This window comes from Chiloscyllium plagiosum, chromosome 2, assembly GCF_004010195.1.
Source record: "Chiloscyllium plagiosum isolate BGI_BamShark_2017 chromosome 2, ASM401019v2, whole genome shotgun sequence".
In the NCBI taxonomy this organism is placed as follows: domain Eukaryota; kingdom Metazoa; phylum Chordata; class Chondrichthyes; order Orectolobiformes; family Hemiscylliidae; genus Chiloscyllium; species Chiloscyllium plagiosum.
In genome coordinates this window covers 92,649,427-92,672,511 of record NC_057711.1, presented here as the reverse complement: position 1 = coordinate 92,672,511, position 23,085 = coordinate 92,649,427, and the positions used below count along the sequence as shown (strand labels likewise).

The 23,085-nt window shown below is 41.9% G+C and overlaps 1 protein-coding gene and 1 long non-coding RNA gene across 4 annotated transcripts in view; one reads left to right on the top strand and one right to left on the bottom strand.

The window, feature by feature from the left end:
• Positions 1 to 23,085, top strand: part of cdc42se2 (CDC42 small effector 2) — a 281,063-nt gene that overhangs the window by 191,932 nt on the left and 66,046 nt on the right. Inside the window, exons 1-2 of one of the 3 annotated variants that reach the window (XM_043714265.1) lie at positions 5,569 to 5,688; positions 5,813 to 6,124. In XM_043714265.1, the coding sequence (XP_043570200.1) occupies positions 6,071 to 6,124 (54 nt within the window). In that variant the 5' untranslated portion in view covers positions 5,569 to 5,688; positions 5,813 to 6,070. The other 2 variants (XM_043714273.1, XM_043714255.1) reach the window with 2 other exon arrangements.
• Positions 4,019 to 5,766, bottom strand: LOC122561950. The gene is made up of 3 exons (XR_006315171.1): positions 5,677 to 5,766; positions 5,423 to 5,572; positions 4,019 to 4,361 (listed from the first exon to the last, which is right to left on the bottom strand). It is a non-coding gene; the product is annotated as an uncharacterized LOC122561950 (long non-coding RNA).

Below are 23,085 nucleotides of genomic sequence, written 5' to 3'. Positions count from 1 at the left end.
CGGCTGCCCCTCTGGTCGTTGTCACTTCCCCCTGGTGCTCCCGCTCTTTCTGTGAAGAGAGAGAAAAAAAACACCGCTGCCCGCTACCGGTAAGCACTTTTAAAACCAAACGGTCTTACCTTTGCTGCTGCTCGCACTGGAAATGACCGACGGCTTCGAAGGGTGAGTATAAATACTCACCGCTTTCCTTCCCGGCTGCCCCTCTGGTCGTCGTCACTTCCCCCTGGTGCTCCCGCTCTTTCTGTGAAGAGAGAGAAAAAAAACACCGCTGCCCGCTACCGGTAAGCACTTTTAAAACCAAACGGTCTTACCTTCGCTGCTGCTCGCACTGGAAATGAAGGCAGATGAACTCAGGGCATGGTTAGGAACATGGGACTGGGATATCATAGCAATTATAGAAATGTGGCACAGGAATGGACAGGAGTGGCAACTTATTGTTCCAAGATACAAATGCTTTAGGAAGGATGGAAAGGGAGGTAAGAGAGGAGGGGAAGTGGCGTTTTTGATAAGGTGTAACATTACTGCTGTAATTAGGGAGGATATTCTTGGGAATACATCCTGGGACATTATTTGGGTGGAACTGAGAAATAAGAAAGGGATGATCACCTTATCAGAATTTAATTGTAGACCCCTAATTGTCAGCGGGAAATTGAGAAACAAATTTGTAAGGAGGTTTCATTATCTGTAAGAATAATAGGGTGGTTATGGTCAGAGATTTTAACTTTTCAAACATGGCACGGTGGCACAGTGGTTAGCACTGCTGCCTCACAGCGCTAGAGACCTGGGTTCACTTCCTGATTCAGGCGACTGACTGTGTGGAGTTTGCACATTCTCCCCGTGTCTGTGTGGATTTCCTCCGGGTGCTCCAGTTTTCTTCCACAGTCCAAAGATGTGCAGGTCAGGTGAATTGGCCATGCTAAATTGCCCGTAGTGTTAGGTAAAGGGGTAAATGTAGGGGAATGGGTGGGTTGTGCTTTGGCAGGTTGGTGTGGACTTGTTGGGCTGAAGGGCCTGTTTCCACACTGTAAGTGATCTAATCTAATCTAAACACTATGGCAGTCCCAGTCGAAGTGTTTAGATGGAGAGAAATTTGTTCAGTGTGTACAAAAAACGTTTCCAATTCAGTATGTGGATGTACCTACCAGAAAAGGTGCAAAACTTGACTTACTTTTGGGAAATAAGGCAGGGCAGGTAACTGAGTTGTCAGTGGGGGACCACTTTCGGGCCAGTAACCATAGTTTCAAAATAGTGATAGAAAAGGATAGACCAGATCTAAAAAGTTGAAGTTGTAAATGGGAGAAAGGTAAATTTCGATGGTATTATGCAAGAACTTTCAAAAGCTGATTGGGGGCAGATGTTCGCAGGGAAAGGAAGCCTTCAAAAATGAGATAACAAGAGTTCAGAGACAGCATTTTCCTGTTAGTGTAAGAGGAAAGGCTGCTAAGTGTAGGAAATGCTGGATGACTAGAGAAATTGAGATTTGGGCGGCACAGTGGCACAGTGTTTAGCACTGTTGCCTCACAGCGCCAGAGACCCGGGTTCAATTCCCGCCTCAGGCGACTGACTGTGTGGAGTTTGCACGTTCTCCCCGCGTCTGCATGGGTTTCCTCCGGGTGCTCCGGTTTCCTCCCACAGTCCAAAGATGTGCAGGTCAGGTGAATTGGCCATGCTAAATTGCCCGTAGTGTTAGGTATAGGGGTAAATGTAGGGATATGGGTGGGTTGCGCTTCGGCGGGTCGGTGTGGACTTGTTGGGCCGAAGGGCCTGTTTCCATACTGTAATGTAATCTAATCTAATCTAAAAGAAGGTACAGACAGGAGAGATTGAGAGAATCCTTGGAAGTGTATAAAGACAGTAGGAGTATACTTAAGCAGGAAATCAGGAGGGCAAAATGGGGACATGAGATAGCTTTGGAAAATAGCATTAAGGACAATCCAAAGGGTTTTTACAAATACATTAAGGACAAAAGGGTAACTAGGGAGCAAATCAGACCCTTCAAAGATCAGCAAGGCAGCCTGTGTGAGGAGCTGCAGAAGATGGGGGAGATACTAAACGAGTATTTTGCATCGTGTTTACTGTGGAGCAGGACATAGAAGATACAGAATGTGGGGAAATAGATGGTGTCATCTTGGAAATTACAGAGGAGGAGGTGCAGAAAGTCTTGAAACACATAGAAGTGGATAAATCCCCAGGACTTGATCACGGGTACACTAGAACTCTGTGGGAAGCTAGGGAAGTGATTGCTGGGTTCCTTGCTGAGATATTTGTATCATTGATAGTCACAGGTGAGGTGCCGGAAGACTGCAGGTTGGCTAACATGGTACCACTATTTAAGAAAGATGATCAGGAAGAGTCTGGGAACTATAGATCCATGAGCCTGATGTTGGTGGTGGGCAAGTTTTGTAACAATTAGATTAGATTACAATTGGATTATCTTACTTACAGTGTGGAAACAGGCCCTTCGGCCCAACAAGTCCACACCGACCCTCCAAAGAGCAACCCACACAGACCCATTCCTCTACATTTACCCCTTCACCTAACACTACGGGCAATTAAGCATGGCCAATTCACCTAACCTGCACATCTTTGGATTGTGGGAGAAAACCGGAGCACCCGGAGGAAACCCACGCAGACACAGGGAGAATGTGCAAACTCCACACAGACAGTTGCTTGAGGTGGGAATTGAACCCGGGTCTCTGGCACTGTGAGGCAGCAGTGCTAGTCACCGTGCCACCCACAAGTTGTTGAAGGGAATCATGAGGAATGGGATTTACATGTATTTAGAAACTCAAGGACTGATTAGGGATTGTCAGCATGGCTTTGTGCATGAGAAATCATGTCTCACAAACATGATTGAGTTTTCTGAAGAAGTAACAAAGTGGATTGATGAGGGCAGAGCGGTGGACATGATCTATTTGGACTTCAGTGAGGCATTTGACAAGGTTCCCCATGGGAGACAGTTTAGCAAGGTTAGATTTCATGGAATCCAGGGAGAACTAGCCATTTGGATACAGAACTGGCTCGAAGGTAGAAGACAGAGGGTGGTGGTGGAGGGTTGCTTTTCAGACTAGAGCCTGTGACCAGTGGAGTGCCACAAGGATCAGTACTAAGTCCACTACTTTTCGTCATTTACATAAATTATTTGGATGTGTACGTAGGAGGTATAGTTAGTATGTTTGCAGATGACACCAAAATTGGAGGTGCAGTGGACAGCGAAGAAGGTTACGTCAGAGTACAACAGGATCTTGATCAGATGGGCCAATGTGCTGAGGTGTGGCAGATGGAGTTTAATTTAAATAAATGTGAGATGCTACATTTTGGAAAAGCAAATCATAGCAGGACTTAGACACTTAGTGGTAAGATCCCAGGGAATGTTGCTGAACAAAGAGATCTTGGAGTGCAGGTTCATAGTTCCTTGAAAGTAGAGTCACAGGTAGATAAAATAGTGAAGAAGGCATTTGGCATGCTTTCCTTTATTGATCACAGTTTTGAGTATAAGAGTTGGGAGTCATGTTGTGGCTGTACCAGGACATTGGTCCGGCAACTTTTGGAATATTGTGTGCAATTCTGGTCTCCTTCCTATCGGATGGATGTTGTGAAACTTGAAAGGGTTCAGAAAAGATCTACAAGGATGTTGCCAGGATTGGAGGATTTGAGCTGTTGGGAGAGGCTGAGTAGGTTGGGACTATTTTCCCTGGAGCATCAGAGGCTCAGAGGTGACCTTGTAGAGGTTTATAAAATTATGAGGGGAATGGATAGGATAAACAGACCAAGGTCTTTTCCCTGGGATGGTGGAGTCCAGAACTAGAGGACATAGATTTAAGTCTGAGAGGGGAAAGATATAAAAGGGATTTAAGGAGAAGCTTTTCACGCAGAGACTAGTGCGCATGTGGCATGAACTGCTCAAGGAAGTGGTGGACGCTAGTACGATTGCAGCATTTAAAAGGCATCTGGATGGGTATTTGAATAGGAAGGGTTTAGAGGGATATGTGCCAAATGGGATTAGATTAGGTTAGGATATTTGGTCAGCTTTGACGAGTTGGACCAAAGGATTTGTTTCCATGCTGTAAATCTGTACAACTCTATGACATTCAATGAGGAGGCAAACAAAGTTCTGCATTCTGTCAATCATTCTAACTTTAATTAAAATGCCTGGCTTCAGAATGAATTAACACCCAATCTTGGCTTGTCATAGACAGCCTCTATATTTTTTCACTCCACTCCATTCACCTCGGTCTTGCTCCCATACCAGACTCCCATCGTCCTCACCTCTCCAAGCCAGAGTCTCTCTCCAAGCCTATTATTCCAGGGTCACTGAGTCACCATCAAGGTTCCAGGTCTCCAGTTGTTTGTGGGAATATCTGTGGGAAGGCAGCAGAGTTAATATTTCATGATAGATTGTTTTTAATTGAGCTATAGATTTGTTTACCTGAAAATGTCAGGCCATTGGACAGCCTGAATTTAATCATCTGCCAGTACAACTGTGTACAGGTTTCCTGTTTGCTTTCTTCAGGGTGGTCAGAATAAAATCTAAAATTGCCTGTGATCTGTGGAAATAGTGTCTGGGTTGAGTAATTCAAGAACGATTTTATAAAATAAGATTTTAAACATGTAATCACTTCATTTTGTGAACTGAATAATTAAGAATTGCCATAATTGTAGTGCTAAATTGCCTTGTCTGGACAACACATTTGCAAGGATAAAGAATAGGTTGCATCCTGGAACAATGATCCTTTAACTATGATTCCAGGTATCATCTGTTTGTCGCTAATATTTTTTAAAAATCGGCTGTTAGGTGTCACACAGTCAACGGCGTGCAATGTCAATGCTCCTTTTCTCCAATTGAAAACTTGCAGATTAATATTAAAATATATATTGTACCTATAAACTTAATTTTTCTTTATTTAAATGTTGGAAATAAATTTAAATCATGTAAAATTGTTGAATATCTACTGTACACAATACTGTACTGTGCTTCTTCGACGTCTCATTGAAATAGGAAGCAGTTACCCGACTGAGGAGTCGTAGTGTGATGAGCCTGTTTGTAATAAAGCTGGTCATTCTCATGCTCTGGGTTAATAAGCATGTTTCTACACTGTACAACTACAGCACTCTTTCAGCACAGGATTGGAACAAAAGGCTGCCGCTTAAGATTCAAACAGGATTTCTCTCTTAAAAGCATTTTTTTTGTTGTTATTTTGAGCTGATTTCACGTTATGGTATACACTGATGTACAATGGCTGCTATTCTCCGCCTACTTGCTGTGCGTCTATCTCTTTGCAAGCTGGAATGAAGTCACCTCCTTCCTCCCGTTGCCGCTCTTGCTAGCAGGATCATACAGCTGCATTTTAAACTGAAGAACCTCCATGGTTCTCAAGTTTTAAAGGAGATTGTTGTCAATCATTGCAGGAAAGCCTCCTACCTGGAATTATTTCGTGACGCAGCCAAGTGAGGAAAAAGGTTCTCAAAATTGTGGTAAAATGATGTTTATGGCTGGATTTCAGCTTTTTTTATTAGTAGCATCAGCTCGCGTTATTTTCTTCTGCTTTGATGTTTTGAAACCAGGAACAGGCTATATGCGAAGCAATCAAAGGAGACTAGATGATTAAGCTTGAGATTCAAAAATAAATCCTGATTTAGACAAGCTGGAAATGCGCAGAATAGATTTTTAAATACCTTTTTTCCAGGGTGTGTTTCTGTATATGATGTAACAGGCAGCTTTGCTGACAGCTAAGAGTGGTTCAAAATTGTAATACTCAACTGTTTATTACTTCTTTTGTTTGTCAATATCTCTTATTTTAATTGTCTGCAGGTCATCATCATCCCAGAGCACAGGAGCTAAGGTGAAAACGCCACTGAAAACCGTGGTGAATTCGCCAATACGGACTAACTAGCCGGTTACCATAACAGTACCATTGCGACTTCAGCTTGTCCATAACCGGAAGAACTTCGCTTTCTCAGTATAACACACGCTATTGTGAGGTGAAGGACAGCTGGACGTTCCCACACTGGAATATCGAATCTGGATTTTGAGTCATTGAAAGGACATTTTGGCGTGGGAGTTTAAATAATGAGCGAATTCTGGTTGTGTTTTAATTGCTGTATTGCGGAACAACCTCAACCGGTAAGCGTGACCTAATTCTGTAATGAAAACTGTAATTTTAATGAAAAGCCACCCAACTAATTTCTTAAAGAGGAGTCAAAATATTTTAGGTTATTGTTTTCGAAACGTTTAGTGTAGGGATAAAAAGCCACCTGGTTGTGTGAAGCGGCACTGAATTCCAGCACTGTCTTTCGTAACTGTCATTTGGTAAAACACACATTTAGTCTATGTAAGTGTATTGCTTTTTGCTTGTTCGACTTAGTATGCAAGTTTTCCTGAAATCATCTAGCATTACTTGTCTGTAGAATGTTTCCTTTACTTGACAATTGTCTTTTGGCAATATCCCTGCTTACCCAGTGTCACTAACCAAACTGATATCTCACCCAGAACTACCACTATCCTAGTTATCGTTTTCTGCAATAACATCCGGTTCATCTGTCAATCCTGTAACATTCTTCCCAGTCCATCATAACCAACTTCACTGTTCTCAGTAATTATTTTAACGTTTGGGCATTTAGTGATCTTCCTCTGCAGTAAGTACCACAATTCAGAAGTGCAGCTGTGTGCAGTGTCCCAAATTTGTTTATCTTTTTCTTGTTTCCATTCATAAAAAAACAGTACTTGTGGTTCCAGAACTCTGTGCTTCCAGTCTCAAATCCATTGTTTCTCACTTATATAATCTCTTCTGTCCTGCATCTGCAAACCTTCTGATATCTAACATCACTTCAACCCGTAACTATTTTTGTAGCCCCAACCACTTCCTCTTCTTTTGAAGCTTTGTAACATTATTGAGATTTAAAATGGATGATGAATGTATTGTTTTAAGTTTGATTTTTGTATTTCTATATTCTACATGTTTAAAATGGAGGAAGATATAGTTTTTGTTTCATGTTTGAGAGTTTTGCCATTGGCAAATTTCAGGTTTGTTTGTACAAGCATTTTTAATGTGTTTACTGTAGATCTAAGTTAATAGCTTCATGTGTCAAAAATGGTAGAGAAAATTGGGCTGCAGCCAAGCAATTACATGTCTAATGACACATACTGAGACAGAGACAGAAACATCCAAAAGTCAATGAGTTAATCTATGTCTGCAATTAAGAGAGTGGAGGCAGAACTGCTAAAACCATTTGAAAAGAGTGGCCAGAAAACCACTGAAAGTGGAGGATATGGAAAACATGTGTTTGCACCCATGGTGCTTAAAAGTCAGTTTAAAAAAGAGTTCCAAAAAAACAATTCTAGCTGTGCTACCTTGTGAAAAAGTTTTAGCTTAGAGGGAGGTGACCTTTCACTAAGGTTTAAGTGTCTGTAGGATGTTGTAGAAAGGTTGAATCATTCTCTCTTCTATTTCCTACCCAACAAAGGGACAGCTGTTGTTCTCTGACTGGCAGCGCTGAGTGTGAGATTTTTGTCCCGGAGTCTCCAATCCCAAAGAAGCCAAGCTACTGGCTAGATTATGACCTATTGGGCCATTTTTAATATGGTGGTTTGTCTAATTAAGGTAATGAATTCTTACAGGGACTCCCCAGTATATGGGAATGTCCTCCATCATCTGAACTAAATTAAATTTTGCCAGTTAACTCTAGTACTTGATAGATGCTGCCTGACCTGAGTTTTTCCAAACATTTCTCTTTATTTCAGATTTACAGCATCTGGAGTATGCCTGATTTGTTCATTTACATGTCCTTATACTTACTGAAGTACATAGCCTGCTATTAACATTTATCTGAAAGTAAAGTTTCAAATCAAGAAGCAGTTGTTAAGGCTCTTGCTGACTGGAAGATATAATATCCTGGATTCCGTTGGATGTTAACACAATCCATAGATTTGTGTTATGGGAATATGAAATTTGGCCTCATCCTAACTAAAACATCCTCCCCAAAATTGTTTTCTCAGGGTTGCATGAGACTTTTTCAAAAGAAAAGCCTTAGTAAATGCATTTCTTATTTAGGCATTCATTTTATCAGTAAAACCAATCTGGATGAATAAATTTAGTCAGCGGCCTGTCACACATAGTCTCCGATGTGACCTCTTGTGGACTGCACATCTACAGTTCTGCTATCTTGGCATTGTAGTGGAGGTTGTTTACTGAAGAGAGCACCAGATGAAAAGTAGCAAAAATTTTTAAAATTCTGCAAAGTCTGGCTTTAAGGCAATTTAAAATAGAAAATATTCTCCTGCATTATTTACGTGATGTGCTGTGAGCTGAGTGTAAGAGATTAATCAAATAATGTATATTGTCTCCTCAGAATTTGTGATACTTAACCCAAAACATAAACTATTTGTTTCTTGAAATCTTATTTTAAATGTTTTCATTGATATGCTGTTAAAGCGTTGGATCAAGTAACACCTTAAATAGCCCATTCTAGTTCATAAATCTGGGTCTTGGAAGTCACAAAGTGGTAAACAAGTACAGATATTCGGGAATATACCAACTTGATATGCCAAGATTGTACCGACATTACCCCTTGTTTAAACATTTGTGTCACTTGTACTACTTTTATGTTTGACATATATCAAAGTTTTGTAAATAATTTCTTAGTTTGTCCTATAAAAGTTGGTGCATTTTGGTGTATTATTATAAAATACTTTAGATTCTAACATATGCTGTTTTTCTTTCTAACCATTGTTAGACCATGGAAGGTGAGTAATGTATAAGCTAGTATTCAAAGCGTTCCAATAATGTGCTTTAGAAGAAAGCTCAATTGAGGGATGTTGAGTTGAACACTCTAAGTATGCATATATTTTTGGTCATGCAAATCAGATAATGATTTTTAAAATTTGGTTTGTTTTTCTTTGTAGCTGTTTGTTTCTTTTTGTGAATTGTGATGAAGTGTATAGATTGTGCATTGGATTCCATGAAAAGACTGGCAATGTTATGGTTTTGACTGCCTCTAGTTTTTGTGCAATCTGCTGACTGTTTCTTTTTATAGAGCACTCTTCACATTGATAATAGACAGGTCATAGGATAGCATCATGGTGAAGCAGCTTGCAATGTTCACTTTGCCAAAACCAACTCCCTAATTCTGCAGGGACCAACTGAAGGACTAGTAAATGGCAGAAGAGTGGCAAACTAAATAAGTACAACAAGGGAAGTATTGCTGGGCTCCTTGCAAAGATATTTGTATCATCAATAGCCACAGCTGAAATGCCAGAAGACTGGAGGTTAGCCAACATGATGCCACTATTTAAGAAAGGTAGTAAGGAAAAGCCAGGGAACTATAGACTGTTGAGCCTTACATTAGTGGTGGGCAAGTTGTTCGAGGGAATCTTGCAGGAGAGGATTTCCATGTATTTGGAAAGGCAAGGACTTATTGGGGGTAGTCAACATGGCTTTGTGCATGAGAAATTTTGTCCCATGAATTTTTTGAAGAAGTAATGAAGAGGATTGATTAGGGCAGAGTGATGGATGTGACCCATGTGGACTTCACTAAGGCATTTGATAAGATTCCTCATGGTAGATTGGTTAGCAAGGTTAGATCACGTGGAATTCAGGGAGAACAAGCCATTTGGATACATAACTAGTCAAAGGTAGAAGACAGAAGGTGGTGGTGGAGGGTAGATTTTCAGATTGGAGGCCGATGACCGACGATGTGCCACAGGATCAGTACTAGGTCCACAGCTTTCTATCAGTTATACAAATTATTTTGGATGTGAACAGCAGATGACGCCAAAATTGGAGGTTTGGTGGACAGCGAAGAAGGTTACCTCAGAGTACAATGGGATCTTGATCAGATGGGTTGAGAATTGCCAGATGAAGCTTAGATTAGATTCCCTAACAGATCCTTCCGCCCAATAAGTCCACACCGACCCTCCGAGGAGTAACCCACCCAGTTCCATTTCCCTCTGACTAATGCACTACAGGCATGGCCAATTCACCTAATCTGCACATCTTCGGACTGTGGGAGGAAACTGGAGCACCCAGAGGAAACCCACTCAGACACAGGGAGAATGTGTAAACTCCACACAAACAGTCGCCTGAGGCTGGAATCGAATCAGGGACCCTGGTGTTGTGAGGCAGCAATGCAAACCACTAAGTCACCATGCTGCCCTTAAATAAATGTAAGGTTTTCTATTTTGGAAAGGCAAATCAGGATGTACTTATGCACTTAATGGTAAGGTCCTGGGAGTGCAGGTTCATAGTTCCTTGAAAGTGGAGTTGTAGGTAGATGGGATGGTGAAGAAGGCATTTAGTGTGCTTGCCTTTATTGGACAGTGCATTGCATATAGGAGTTGGGAGGTCATGTTGCTGCTGTCCAGGATGCTGGTTGGAATACTGTGTGCAATTCTGCTCTCCCTGCAAGAGGAAGGACGTTATAAATCTTGGAAGAGTTCAGAAAAGATTTACAAGCATGTTGCCAGGTTTGGAATATTTGAGCTATAGGAAGAGGCTGAATAGACTGGGGCAATTTTCTCTGGAGCATTGGAGGCTGAGAGGTGACCTTTATAGAGGTTTATAAAATCATAAGGGGCATGGATTCGTAAATAGAAAAGGTCTTTTCCCAAGAGGGGAGGGGGTCAACATTTTCATGCAGAGGATGGTGTGTGGATGGAATAAGCTGCCAGAGAAGACTGGTACAATTACAACATTTAAAAGGCATCTGGATGGGTATATAATAGGAAGTGTTTAGAGGGATATGGGCACAATGCTGGTAAATGGGAGTGGATCAATTTAGGATATCTGGTAGCATGGACAAGTTGGACCGAAGGGTCTGTTTCCGTGCTGTACATCTATGTGACTCTAACTGCAAGGTAGTAATCAAAGATAGGGATTCTGGTAACCATTGTCTCAGACCTGAGATTGGATGAATTCTCTGGTTGCAATTTAATGTAATTGGAAGTATCTGATAAATACACCATAGAGCTGATGGAGACACATTTTCACCCTTGAATTGTTTTCTTACCAGTACATTTCCTGTTTTTCCTTGTTTTCTGCCCCTTAAGAATACTTGCCCACAGATTCTATGTTGTTAGAGTACTCTGTTCTGTCATGGTCTCAAAGTGTGCAAGATGCTAACTTGCAAAGTGGTTAAAAAATATCAGAAAAGATAGATTAGACAAGTCCTGGATAAAGAAAAGTGAAAGGAGGATTGGAAGCAGTGAACCACATCAAACAACCCATAATTGAACCGTTTGCTTAAAAATCACACAATACCCGGTTATAGTTGAAAATGTTAATTTGAAAATACAAGCTTTTGCTGTGCTACTCCTTCATCAGGTGGTCAGTGGGGCAGAATACATAGGACACGGAATTCGTAAGTAAAAGTTCAAAGTGTCATACAATTGATGCGATGTATTAGACAAACCTAGCTGGCTGTTAAGTTAGAACTTAATCTTTTAGAATGGGAGTGTATGTTTTGATTGATTTTAAGATGTAAATCCCAGTATTTCCTTCTTGTTTTCCCCCCCCCCCCCCGAGATAACTTAGTCTTATCAGTATATTTTAAAAAAGTGATATCTCAGCTCAGACAACACATTAAAGATGCTTGGTTAGAGTCTGTCCATGTCATTTCCTGGAGTCAGACTGGTTTTATTTCCAAATTAGGAATTTATAAAATGTCACATTGACTGCCTATGTATTGTTTGCCTTTTTTTTTAACAAAATAGAATGTACAGATAGTTCTGCGACTACAGAGTAGTTGCTTTCCTTGTGCAACCTCACACAATACAAAAATTGCACAGTACACTTTGTGTTGGCGATATAATCACATTGTAACTGATACACACTTGAAAAATTCTCATTTTAAAAAATCGTTCCCAATTCACAAAAGGTGTTACCGCCAAATTGTGAGGTGCTGGAAAAGCACAAATGTTCAGGCAGCATCCGATGAGCAGGAGAGTCGACATTGCTCAAAACGTCAACTCTCCTGCTCCTCAGATGCTGCCTGACCAGCTGTGGTTTTCCAACACCACACTTTTTGACTCTGACTCCCAGCATCTGCCGTCCTCACTTTCTCCTACACCTAAATTGTGTTGACGAAACGTGCATTATAGGAAAATGACTGCAATCTGCAAATGCAAACATGAAAATTCAACCCATAGATTTGGATGTGGGTGAGAGAGAGAGAGTCGTTGGTGTGATGGAGTCACCTGTAATGTGACATGAACCCAAGATCCCAGTTGAGGCCATCCTCATGGGTTCTGAACCAAGCTATCGGCCTCTGCTCAGCGACTCTGTTTTGTTGCGTATCCCAAAGTCCCCCTTGGAGGACATTCACCCAAAAAGCTGAAGCCAAATGCCCTTGACTGTTGACGAACAAACCATATGCAAACATAGGTAACAGCTAGCAGGATGTGACAACCAGGGTAATACCACATGTTGAGCAGCACACAGATTTAATGTCCATGCAGAGACCACCACCAGGATGAGAAAAGATTCATGAAAACAAAAGATTTTGAAAACCATTGCATTTCTATCTTAAGACTATTACCACTGATAATACACAGGCATCAGCCAACAGTTATAATGAAATACAGAACAGTACAGCACTGGAATAGGCCTTTAATCCCATCATGTCTGTACCAATCAAGATGCCATTCATAATTTTCTATCTTCTTTCTCCCTCTCTCTTTCTCCTTGTCCCTTCACCCTCTCACACAGCTCACTCTTCCCAATAAACCTCTTGGATTATAGCATGGTGTTGACTGATTTTTAACTTTATTCACTTTATCTACACATCTCTGAACACTAAGGTGAATTGGCCATGCCAAATCACCCAAACTTGCACATCTTTGGACTGTGGGAGGAAACCAGTGCACCTGGCAGGAACCCACACAGGCAGTCGCCCAAGACTAGAATCGCATGCGGGTTCCTGGCGCTGTGATACAGCAGTGCTAGCCACTGAGCCACCGTGCTGTGGTACTGTCCCCATCCCTGAACCTGGAGATCTGGATTCAAGTCCCACCTGCTTCAGAATTGTGTAATAACATCTCTGAAGAGAGAAACACAAGGTAAATTAGAAAAAAGATAAAGCTGGTTCTTCAGGAGGGCTGTTGTGGTATGCTGTGGTACGTTAGGTCCCAACTGTGCCGGGGACATGTCCTATAATAACATATGAACAGGTAGATTAGGAAAAACAGGTTAATGAAATTATAAAGCTGGCCCAGTGGGGCTCTCTTTTGGTTCAATGGTAATGTCCCTACTCCTGGACTGGTAGGCCCACATTCAAGTGCAACCTGCAACAGAGGTGTGTAATTACATCTCTGAACAGTTTTGATCAGAAAAATAAATACAACAGAATACAAGCATTCGGGGATGGGGTGCCCTTGTGGCACAATGGTAGTGTCCCTGTCTCTGGACTGTGGAGGCCCAGTTCAAGTTCCGCCTGCTCCAGAGGTTTGTAATAACGTCTATTTGGTTAAAGCAGCCCTGGGCCCAGGTATCATTGGAGAGGAAGCATGTGGTGTCCACCGAAGCTTTTAGATTAGATTATATACCCTACAGTGTGGAAACAGGCTATTCAGCCTAACAAGTACGCACCGACTCTCCGAACAGCAACCCACCCAGATACATTCCCCTACATTTTACCCCTGACTAATGCACCTCACACTACGGGCAATTTAGCATGGCCAAATCACCTAACCTGCACATCTTTGGACTGTGAGAGGAAACCGGAACACCCGGGGGAAACCCATGCAGACACTGGGAGAATGTGCAAACTCCACACAGACAGTCACCCGAGGCAGGAATTGAACCCGGGTCCTTGGCGCTGTGAGGCAATTGTGCTAGCCACCGTGCCACCCCAATGTCTTTAGAGAAAGGTGGGGCACCATGCAGCATACATTACTTTATTTCCCCCTACAAGCCCATTTTGATTTAATCCCTTTCCACTTTCTCTGACCCACCTCTCACTTTGATGGTTTGCATTGCCCATAACGGGCTTGTGCATGTACATTTCTAATTGGCCACACTGGTAATTGAGTTCTGGCAGTTAATAGTTAAAAATGAGAGAAAAAAGTCAGTGATTTGCTGTTGTGAAAACTATGTGTAAGAGCACTTCTGGATTTTTTTACAAAAAGACAGGCCCAGGTATCATTGGAGAGGGAGCACGTAGCCACCCCATTAATGCTCTGAATGCCTTTAGAGAGTGCTTTATTCCTCACCAACTCCATTTTGATTTAATACCTTCTCCACCCCCCCCCCCCCCAACCCTCCCTTGCTTTGATAGTTGGCATTGTGCATAAATTTCTAATTGACTCTAAACATAGTTAAAAATCACACAACACTAGGTTATAGTCCAACAGGTTTAATTGGAAGTACACTAGCTTTTGGAGCGACGCTCCTTCATCAGATGATAGGCACCTGATGAAGGGGCGTCGCTCCGGAAGCTGGTGCTTCCAATTAAACCTGTTGGACTATAACCTGGTGTTGTGTGATTTTTAACTTTGCACACCCAGTCCAACACCGGCATCTCCAAATCATGACTCTAAACCTGATTTACTGGTGGTGTTTAATAATTAAAAATGAGAAAAGAAGAATCACAGTGATTTGGTGGTGTGAAAGCTGCTCATTTGAGCATCAGAGCACTTCTGGATAAAAAGAAAAAGACAAAACAGACCAAGTACCCTCCCTCATCTTGAATGGTTTGAATGCCCATAATAGGCTTTGCATGTCAATATCCAATTGTCTACACAGATGGTGGATAATAGTTGAAAAACACTGGTGATGGAGAAAAGAATAACTACTCGGTTGTTTGATAACACTTCGAAATATAAAAATAAAGCAGACCCAGGGATGGCCCTGCAGAACTGTCTGACCTTGGCTTGGACTAGTATTTGTACATCACGAGTGACTCGATTTTGGTGTTCAACAATAAACAAAATCCATTTGGGCTTCCTGAGTTATTACATTGGTGACAAAAATCTAGAAAATGTTTGGACAGCTTTGCCTTTCATCAAATTCAGTAAGACTGTGAAGAAGAAATATCACAAATGCCACTGTATGGGAAACTGGAACCTTATGAATGATTGGCCCCATTATGCTGACAGAACCAAATACTGTTTTTCAGGCAAGTGTGATCAAAGGGATCACCAGCAGAAAGTACATTGCTTGATGGGTCCCAACTTTCAGCAGCATGAACGGCAATCCTGGAGTCAAATTTATTTGGGCAAGAGTGAGGACTGCAGATGCTGAAAACCATAGTTTAGATCAGAATTCCTGATGAAGGGCTTTTGCCTGAAACATCAAATTTCCTGCTTCTTGGATGCTGCCTGACCTGCTGTGCTTTTCCAGCACCACTTTGGTCAAAATTAATTGGTCAACAGATAAATATGGTATTGGATCACTATGACCCCAAATCATCAGCTTTGTTGCAGCGTTACAGGTTTAACGTTGCTAATAGACTTACTGGGGAACCAATTACTGAATTCTTAATGAGACTGCAGAAATCCATGGAATGCTGAGAGTGTAGGAAATGTTCAGGGATTGCTCAGTTTGTGGAATTAAAACCATCTAAAAACTTGACTAACTGTGCCTGATATGGACTTCAAGATTCCATTAAATTGGACATTTCCCACATAAACAGAAGGCAGGAAAAAAGGCTCGGGAGCTTCAGGTCCACAAATGGTTCTGTCCTCAACCTTGAGTGACTTCTATACTTCAGAGCTACTTTCCTTTTGAATAATACTCTCTGCTCCCATTTGTTGCCATGGAAGAGCAAGTAGAGTCAGAAGTGATAAGGTTCCAGAACTGGATTGGCATTTCTCCACAATACAGTGAGGAACAAGTTCATCTATGCCATTTATACTGCACTTGTTGTCATAGACTTTGGCCCAGACAAGGTGCACAAATCAGGTGAAACTTCAAGATCCAAGGTCAAAGCCACCTCAATACTTGGCCTTGGAAATAAATTAACCCCAGGATGAGGAATTGATACACCCAAATTGTGTTGTTGCTCCCACAATGAAGCCAATTAAGATTAAATATGAGGCAAATGGTCACCCTGGATATCGAGGTCAACACAGGATGCATGAGCAGTCCCAGTTTTAAAACCTGACAACTCTACCAAATCTGTGGGGATTCTATGTTGATGAACAGAGCTTCCTTCTTAGACAGATATCCTATGATGGATAGAAGACCTGTATGCAAAGCTGGCTGGGTGTTACATACTTTCTAAATTGAATATGAGTCAAGCCTACGTTTAGCTGCAGCTTGAGGTGTCATCGAGGAAGTATGTCATTACAAATACACTCAAAGGATTGTATGAGTGCACTTGCGTTTTGGGCTGTCTTTGGCTTGTGTCATCTTTCAAAGCATGATAGGGAACATCCTCCAAGATGTGCCCAGAGTGACCATCTATTTGGATGATATTTTAATCTTGTGAGCCACTGTAAAGGAACATTTGGAGAGTGGCAAGTGGCTTTTGCAGCATTTTTCTGCAGTTGGCATCTGACTACAAAGGAAGAAAAGCTTTGTATTTCAGGTAAACAAGGTAACATACCTTGGGTACCGGATGAACAAGTATAGATGATACCACTGTCATAGAGAAAGTGGAGGCCATGAAAAGGGCTCTAACTCAAGAAATACAATGGAGATGAAGTTTTTTCTAGGTGTCATAAATTGCTATGTGAAATTCATACCCAATTTGGTGACCCTGCGACAATCCTCCATGTCCTGCTTTATGTCCAATTGTGCAGGTTGGTTTCCTGACACAGTATGTAGACAAACCAAAATGGGGTGAGGCCACATTGGATTTGGTACTGGCCAGGTGTTAGATTTGGAGGTAGGTGAGCACTTTGGTGATAGTGACCACAATTCAGCTATGTTTACTTTAGGAATGGAAAGGGATAGGTACATAACACAGGACAAGACTTATTGCTAGAGAAAAGGCAATTATGATGCGATTAGGCAAGATTTAGGATGCATAGGATGGGGAAGAAAACTGCAGGGGATGGGCATAATTGAAATGTAGAGTTAATTCAAGGAACAGCTACTGCGTGTCCTTGATAAGTATGTACTTGTCAGACAGGGAGGAAGTGGTCAAGTGAGGGAGCCATGGTTTACTAAGGAAGTTAGAGGAAGAAAAAGGCTTAAGTTAGGATGAGACCTGAAGGCTCAATTGCGGCACTTGAGAGTTACAGGTTAGCCAGGAAAGACCTAAAGAGAGCGCGAAGATGAGCCAAGAGAGCCAATAAAAAGACATTGATAGATAGCATCAAGGAAAACCCTAAAGCTATTTATAGGTATATCAGGAATAAAAGAATGACTAGAGAAAGATTAGGGTCAATCAAAGATAGTCGTGGGAAGTTCTGCATGGAGTGCTAGAAAATAGGAGAAGCGCTAAATGAATAATTTTCATCAGTATTCACACTGGAAAAAGACAATGTTGTTGAGGACAATACAGAGATACAGGCTACCAGACAAGACAGAATTGAGGTTCATGAGGAGATGTTAGCAATTCTGGAAAGTGTGAAAATAGATAAATTTCCTGGGCTGGATGAGATTTATCCTAGAATTCTCTGGGAAGGTAGGGATGAATTACAGAGCCTTTGGCTTTGATCTTTATGTTGTCATTGTCTACAGGTATAGTGCCAGAACATTGGAGGATAGTACATGTTGTCCCCTTGTTCAAGAAAGGGGACAGAGACAACTCTGGTAATTACGGACCAGTGATGCTTACTTCAGTTGTTGGAAAAGGTTTCTAGAGTTAGGATTTATAATCATCTAAAGAGGAATAAGTTGATTAGGGATAGTCAACATGGTTTTGTGAAGGGTAGTTCGTGCCTCACAAACCTTATTGAGTTATTTGAGGTGGTAACCAAATAGGTGGATGAGGGTAAAGCAGCGATGTGGTGTATACGGATTTCAGTAAGGCATTTGATAAGGTTCCCCATGGTAGGCTACTGCACAAAATACGGAGGCATGCGATTGAGAGTGATTTAGCAGTTTGTTTCAGAAATTGGCTAGCTGAAAGAAGACAGAGGGTGGTGGTTGATGGGAAATGGTCATCCTGGAGTTCAGTTACTAGTGGTGTACCACAAGGATCTGGTTTGGGGCCACTGCTGTTTGTCATTTTTTTAAATGACCTAGATGAGGGCATAGAAGGATATGTTCATAAATTTGTGGCTGAGACTAAGGTCAGTGGAGTTGTGGATAGTGCTGAAGGATGTTGCAGGTTACAGAGGGACATAGATAAGCTGCAGAGCTCGGCTAAGAGGTGGCAAATGGAGATTAATGTGGAAAAGTGTGAAGCAATTCACTTTGGAAGGAGCAATAGGAGTAAAAAGTACTGGGCTAATGGTAATATTCTTGGTAGTGTAGATGAGCAGAGAGATCTCCGTGTCTATGTACATAGATCCCTGAAAGTTGCCACCCAGGTTGATCGGGTTATTAAAAGGCATACGGTGTGTTTATTGGTGGAGGGGTTTAGTTTCAGAGCCACAAGGTCATGCTGCCCCTGTACACAACTCCGGTGCGGCTGCACTTGGAGTATTGTATACATTTCTGGTCACCGCATTATAGGAGGAATGCGGAAGCTTTGGAAAGGATTCAGAAGCGATTTACTAGGATTTTGCCTGGTAAGGAGTGAAGGTCTTATGAGGAAAGGCTGAATGACTTGAGGCTGTTTTTGGTAGAGAGAATGTTGAGAGGTGACTTAATTGAGACATTTAAGATAATCAGAGGGTTAGATAGGGTGGACAGTGATAGCCTTTTTCCTCAGATAGTGATGGAACATAGCTTTAAATTGAGGGGTGATGGATATAGGACAGATGTCAGAGGTAATTTCCTTACTCCAGAGTAGTAAGGACGTGAAACGCACTGCTTGCAACAGTAGTCGACCCACCAACTTTAAGGGCATTTAAATGGTCATTGAATAAACGTATGGATGAGAATGGAATAGCGTAGGATAGAAAGGCTTCAGATTGGTTCTACAGGTCGGCACAACATCGAGGGCCAAAGGGCCTGTACTGCACTATAATGTTCGATGTTTTATGTACTGTTAACAAATATAGTAGCTTATTGCAACCCCTGAGAACACTCATGCAACCTGCAATGCCTCCCCATGGGATCACAGTAGCATTTATAACTGTTTGAGACAATGGAACAGAATGTGTCATTAACACAGGCGGAGGCAGAAAGCAAGTATGTCCAGATTGAAAAAGAAGGTGGAAACAATTTAACCAGTATGTCTATGATTGGCATTTCACCATTGTGACTGATGACAAATCTTTACGCTTCTTCAAGGAAGACAAGGTGATTATGACCATAGCATAAGCTGGGAACTACTATTATTTGCCTGTGAGTATACCTTGGAATATCATACAAGGACACATAGCCAATGCAAATGCCTTGAGCTGCCTGTGGATTCTCAGCAACCTACCTTCATTTCTAAAGATGAATGAAGTTATCGTGACTTTGAACTTTTTGAACACATTAACAGTACCTGGCCAAGAAAATACAGGCTTAGACCCAAAGGACCCTACGTTGGTGAAGCTACATCATATCTTAAATGGTGGACCACAAGGACATCCTGGAGAAGAATTGAATCCCTATATCTCAAAGTATCAAGGGTTGTACAAAGTTAAAAATCACACAACACCAGGTTATAGTCCAACAGGTTTAATTGCTCCGAATCACAATCACCTGATGAAGGAGCGTCGCTCCGAAAGCTAGTGTGCTTCCAATTAAACCTGTTGGACCCCAGTCCAACACCGGCATCTCCAAATCATATCAAGAGTTGAGCATAGAAGATGGCATTTCCTTGTGGGAGTCCAGCTGGCGGTCTCGCATCCAAGCCAGCAACCAATCCTTCTAGAATTGCACAATAGCCACCGAGGGATTTCTGAAATGAAATGCGTGAAAAGAGACATTTTTGGTGGCCTGGCATAGACACAGATATCAAAACTTCTTCAAGTGGTACAAAACTTGTCAGGAAAACCAAGAGGCCCTACCAACAACCTCATTCCACACATTGGAATGGTCAGGGAGATGCAGTGTGTGAGTACATGCAGATTTTGCAGGGCTATTGTAGAATCTATGTTCTTAATCCTTATCAATGCCTAATCAGAATGGATTGATGTGCATCAAATGGCTTCTACTATCTCTTACAATGCCATAGAAAAGCTCTGCCAGTCTTTAAGTATGCATGGTAGACCTATAGTTCTTATAGCAGACTATGAGTTCCCATTTACCAGCAGTTTCAGACTTTTATGAAGACGAAGAGAGTACAGCACATCCATACCATACCCTGCCACCTGTTCTCAAGCAGTCTGGCTGAGTCTGCCATCTTGGTAATCAAAACTAGGATGACAAAGCAAACAGCAGGATCTTTGGAAACAAAGCTTGTATGTTTCCTCTCCACCACATATGGCAATGGGAGGAAGGGTTGACATATCTGGACTAGACTTACCTTGATTTTCCTAAGGCTGAATTCAGCAAGAAGAACAATAATATGGCCCACAAGGGGCAAAGACCAAAGATTTCAAGCAGGGAGATCCGGTCCACATAAGGAACTTTGGTAATGATTAGATTAGATTAGTTGCAGTGTGGAAACAGGCCCTTCGGCCCAACAAGTTCACACCAATCCACCGAAGTGCAACCCACCCAGACCCATTCACCTAACACTACGGTCAATTTTAGCATGGCCAGTCACCTAACCTGCACATTCTTTGGACTGTGGGAGGAAACCGGAGCACCCGGAGGAAACCCACACGGACACGGGGAGAATATGCAAACTCCACACAGTCAGTCGCCTGAGGCAGGAATTGAACCCGGGTCTCTGGCGCTTTGAGGCAGCAGTGCTAACCACTGTGCCACCGTGCCGGTTCTCAGGAGATTTCCTCATCAAAAACGAGGAAGAAGACTGCACAAAAAGCATATGAACCATCATTGTTGATAGGAACCCTCCACAGAAGTGACTGTTTTATTGGCATCGCACAGATGGGAAGTTCCACCTATTAAAAGTCTGAGAGTCAATCTAAAGGATTGGGGCTCAGAGATTGAGAAAGAGACAGCTGAAGATCAGTCAGAGATGTCCACACAGGACAAGGCGCTGTAGTGGTTCTTTGGTCTTCACAGAAAAAGCTTTTTATAACCCCTTCCATACTGGACCAAACTCAGCAAGCACAGGAATGGGGCCAGGGATAAAACAACACAAGAGGCCCCATCATTGTAGGACATTGGAAAACCTTTGGACTTGGACAGGAAGGGATGTGACAATGCTTATAAGGCTCAGAGAATCACTCATTAATCTCCCCAAAACTTGAAAAGCTCTGGTAACAGACAATGGCCCACCCAGCTAGAACTCATCACCTGAATCCTTGTGCAGTGATAGTGTTCCTACCTCTGAACTAGGAGCTCTGGGTTCAAGTTCTACCTGCTTCAGGTTGATTAAAAATATCTATAAAGGAGACCCAAGGATACTGTTGCAGACCTATCTATCCTGAGCTTGGACTTGTCCTTATATGTCTCAAATAATAGCTCTAATTTGATGTTCAAAAGGTGATGTTCCTTTTCCTGTCAAGCTTCCAGAGTTATTTTAAATAACCTAATGGGATTCCAGCTTTATACTACATTCCTACTTGAGATCTCTGTTTGTTTGAAAACAAATTATAAAATTCTCTCCATTTCTACCTGTATATGAATTGATTTAAGCCTTTTCTTTCTCTAAAAATGGCTTGTTTTGCATTTGGATTTGTGCTGCATGACTTAAAAAGGAAGAATTGTGGTCATGAAAACTGGCATACTTCCTGTTGCTGTCACTTTAAATATGTATAGTTTCCTGTGCTGTTGTTTAAAGCAATTCAAACCATTTTCGTTAAATTGGGATATGTTGTGCTGATGTAACTGCAGATGTGCTGCGCAGTTTCAAAATGCTGACAAATTAAAATAGGGAGCCAGACTGATTCTTTCACTAAGCCAGCGTAAGTACAACAATGATCTAGAAATGTATCCACTTGTTGTCTGTGATGTAGAAAGCGTTACTGTGCAAAAATCGAAAGAGATCTGGTATACATCATCACTGGAGGTGGTGCAATGTCACATGACATCACCTTGCTTTCTTGCAACTCATGATAAGTTGAAGTCCCTGCTCGATGATGTTACTGTTAATTGTGTTTGTAAATAAAATTAATCTTTCTCGCCTCACTTCAACAGACTATAGAGATTCTTTCACAACATGACTAAGAATAATCTAGGAATAACCAACAATATTAGAGGTTAGACTATTTGGATCCCATTATGGATAAAGATACTTGCATACACATACTGTCAGAAGTAAATTATCTACCAATTAATTAGGAATAAAAGATTTACTTTACCCAGGTTTGAAATAGGTTTTATCCCTGAGGTCCTGACTTCAAAGTTGGTTTCCCTAAGTATCAAATCTATCTATTGATGGATCAAAATTGGATCAAGTTGCAGTTTAGATTAGTTTCCCCACAGTGTGGAAACAGGTGCTTCGGCCCAACAAGTCTACACTGACCCTCCGAAGAGCAAGCCACTCCGACCCATTCCACCTACATTTACCTCTGACTAATGCACGTAACACTGGGCAATTTAGCATAGTCAATTCACCTAACCTGCACATCTTTGGACTGTGGGAGGAAACCCCGGAGGATACCCATGCAGACACAGTGAGAATGTGCAAACTCCACACAGACAGTTGAACCCAGGTCCCTGGTGCTGTGAGGTAGCAGTGCTAACCACTAAGCCACCATGCCACCCAACTTAATTACAGGACTTAGCTTTGGTCCTGTAACATGGTAACATGGAATTCTGTTACATATTTCACCCCAATGTACCTCCTAACTCATTTGAAGGAGTTCAAAGTTTGAACATAGAACATAGAACATAGAAGAATACAGCGCAGTACAGGCCCTTTGGCCCTCGATGTTGCGCCGATCCAAGCCCACCTAACCTATACTAACCCACTATCCTCCATATACCTATCCAATGCCCGCTTAAATGCCCATAAAGAGGGAGAGTCCACCACTGCTACTGGCAGGGCATTCCATGAACTTACGACTCGCTGAGTGAAGAACCTAAC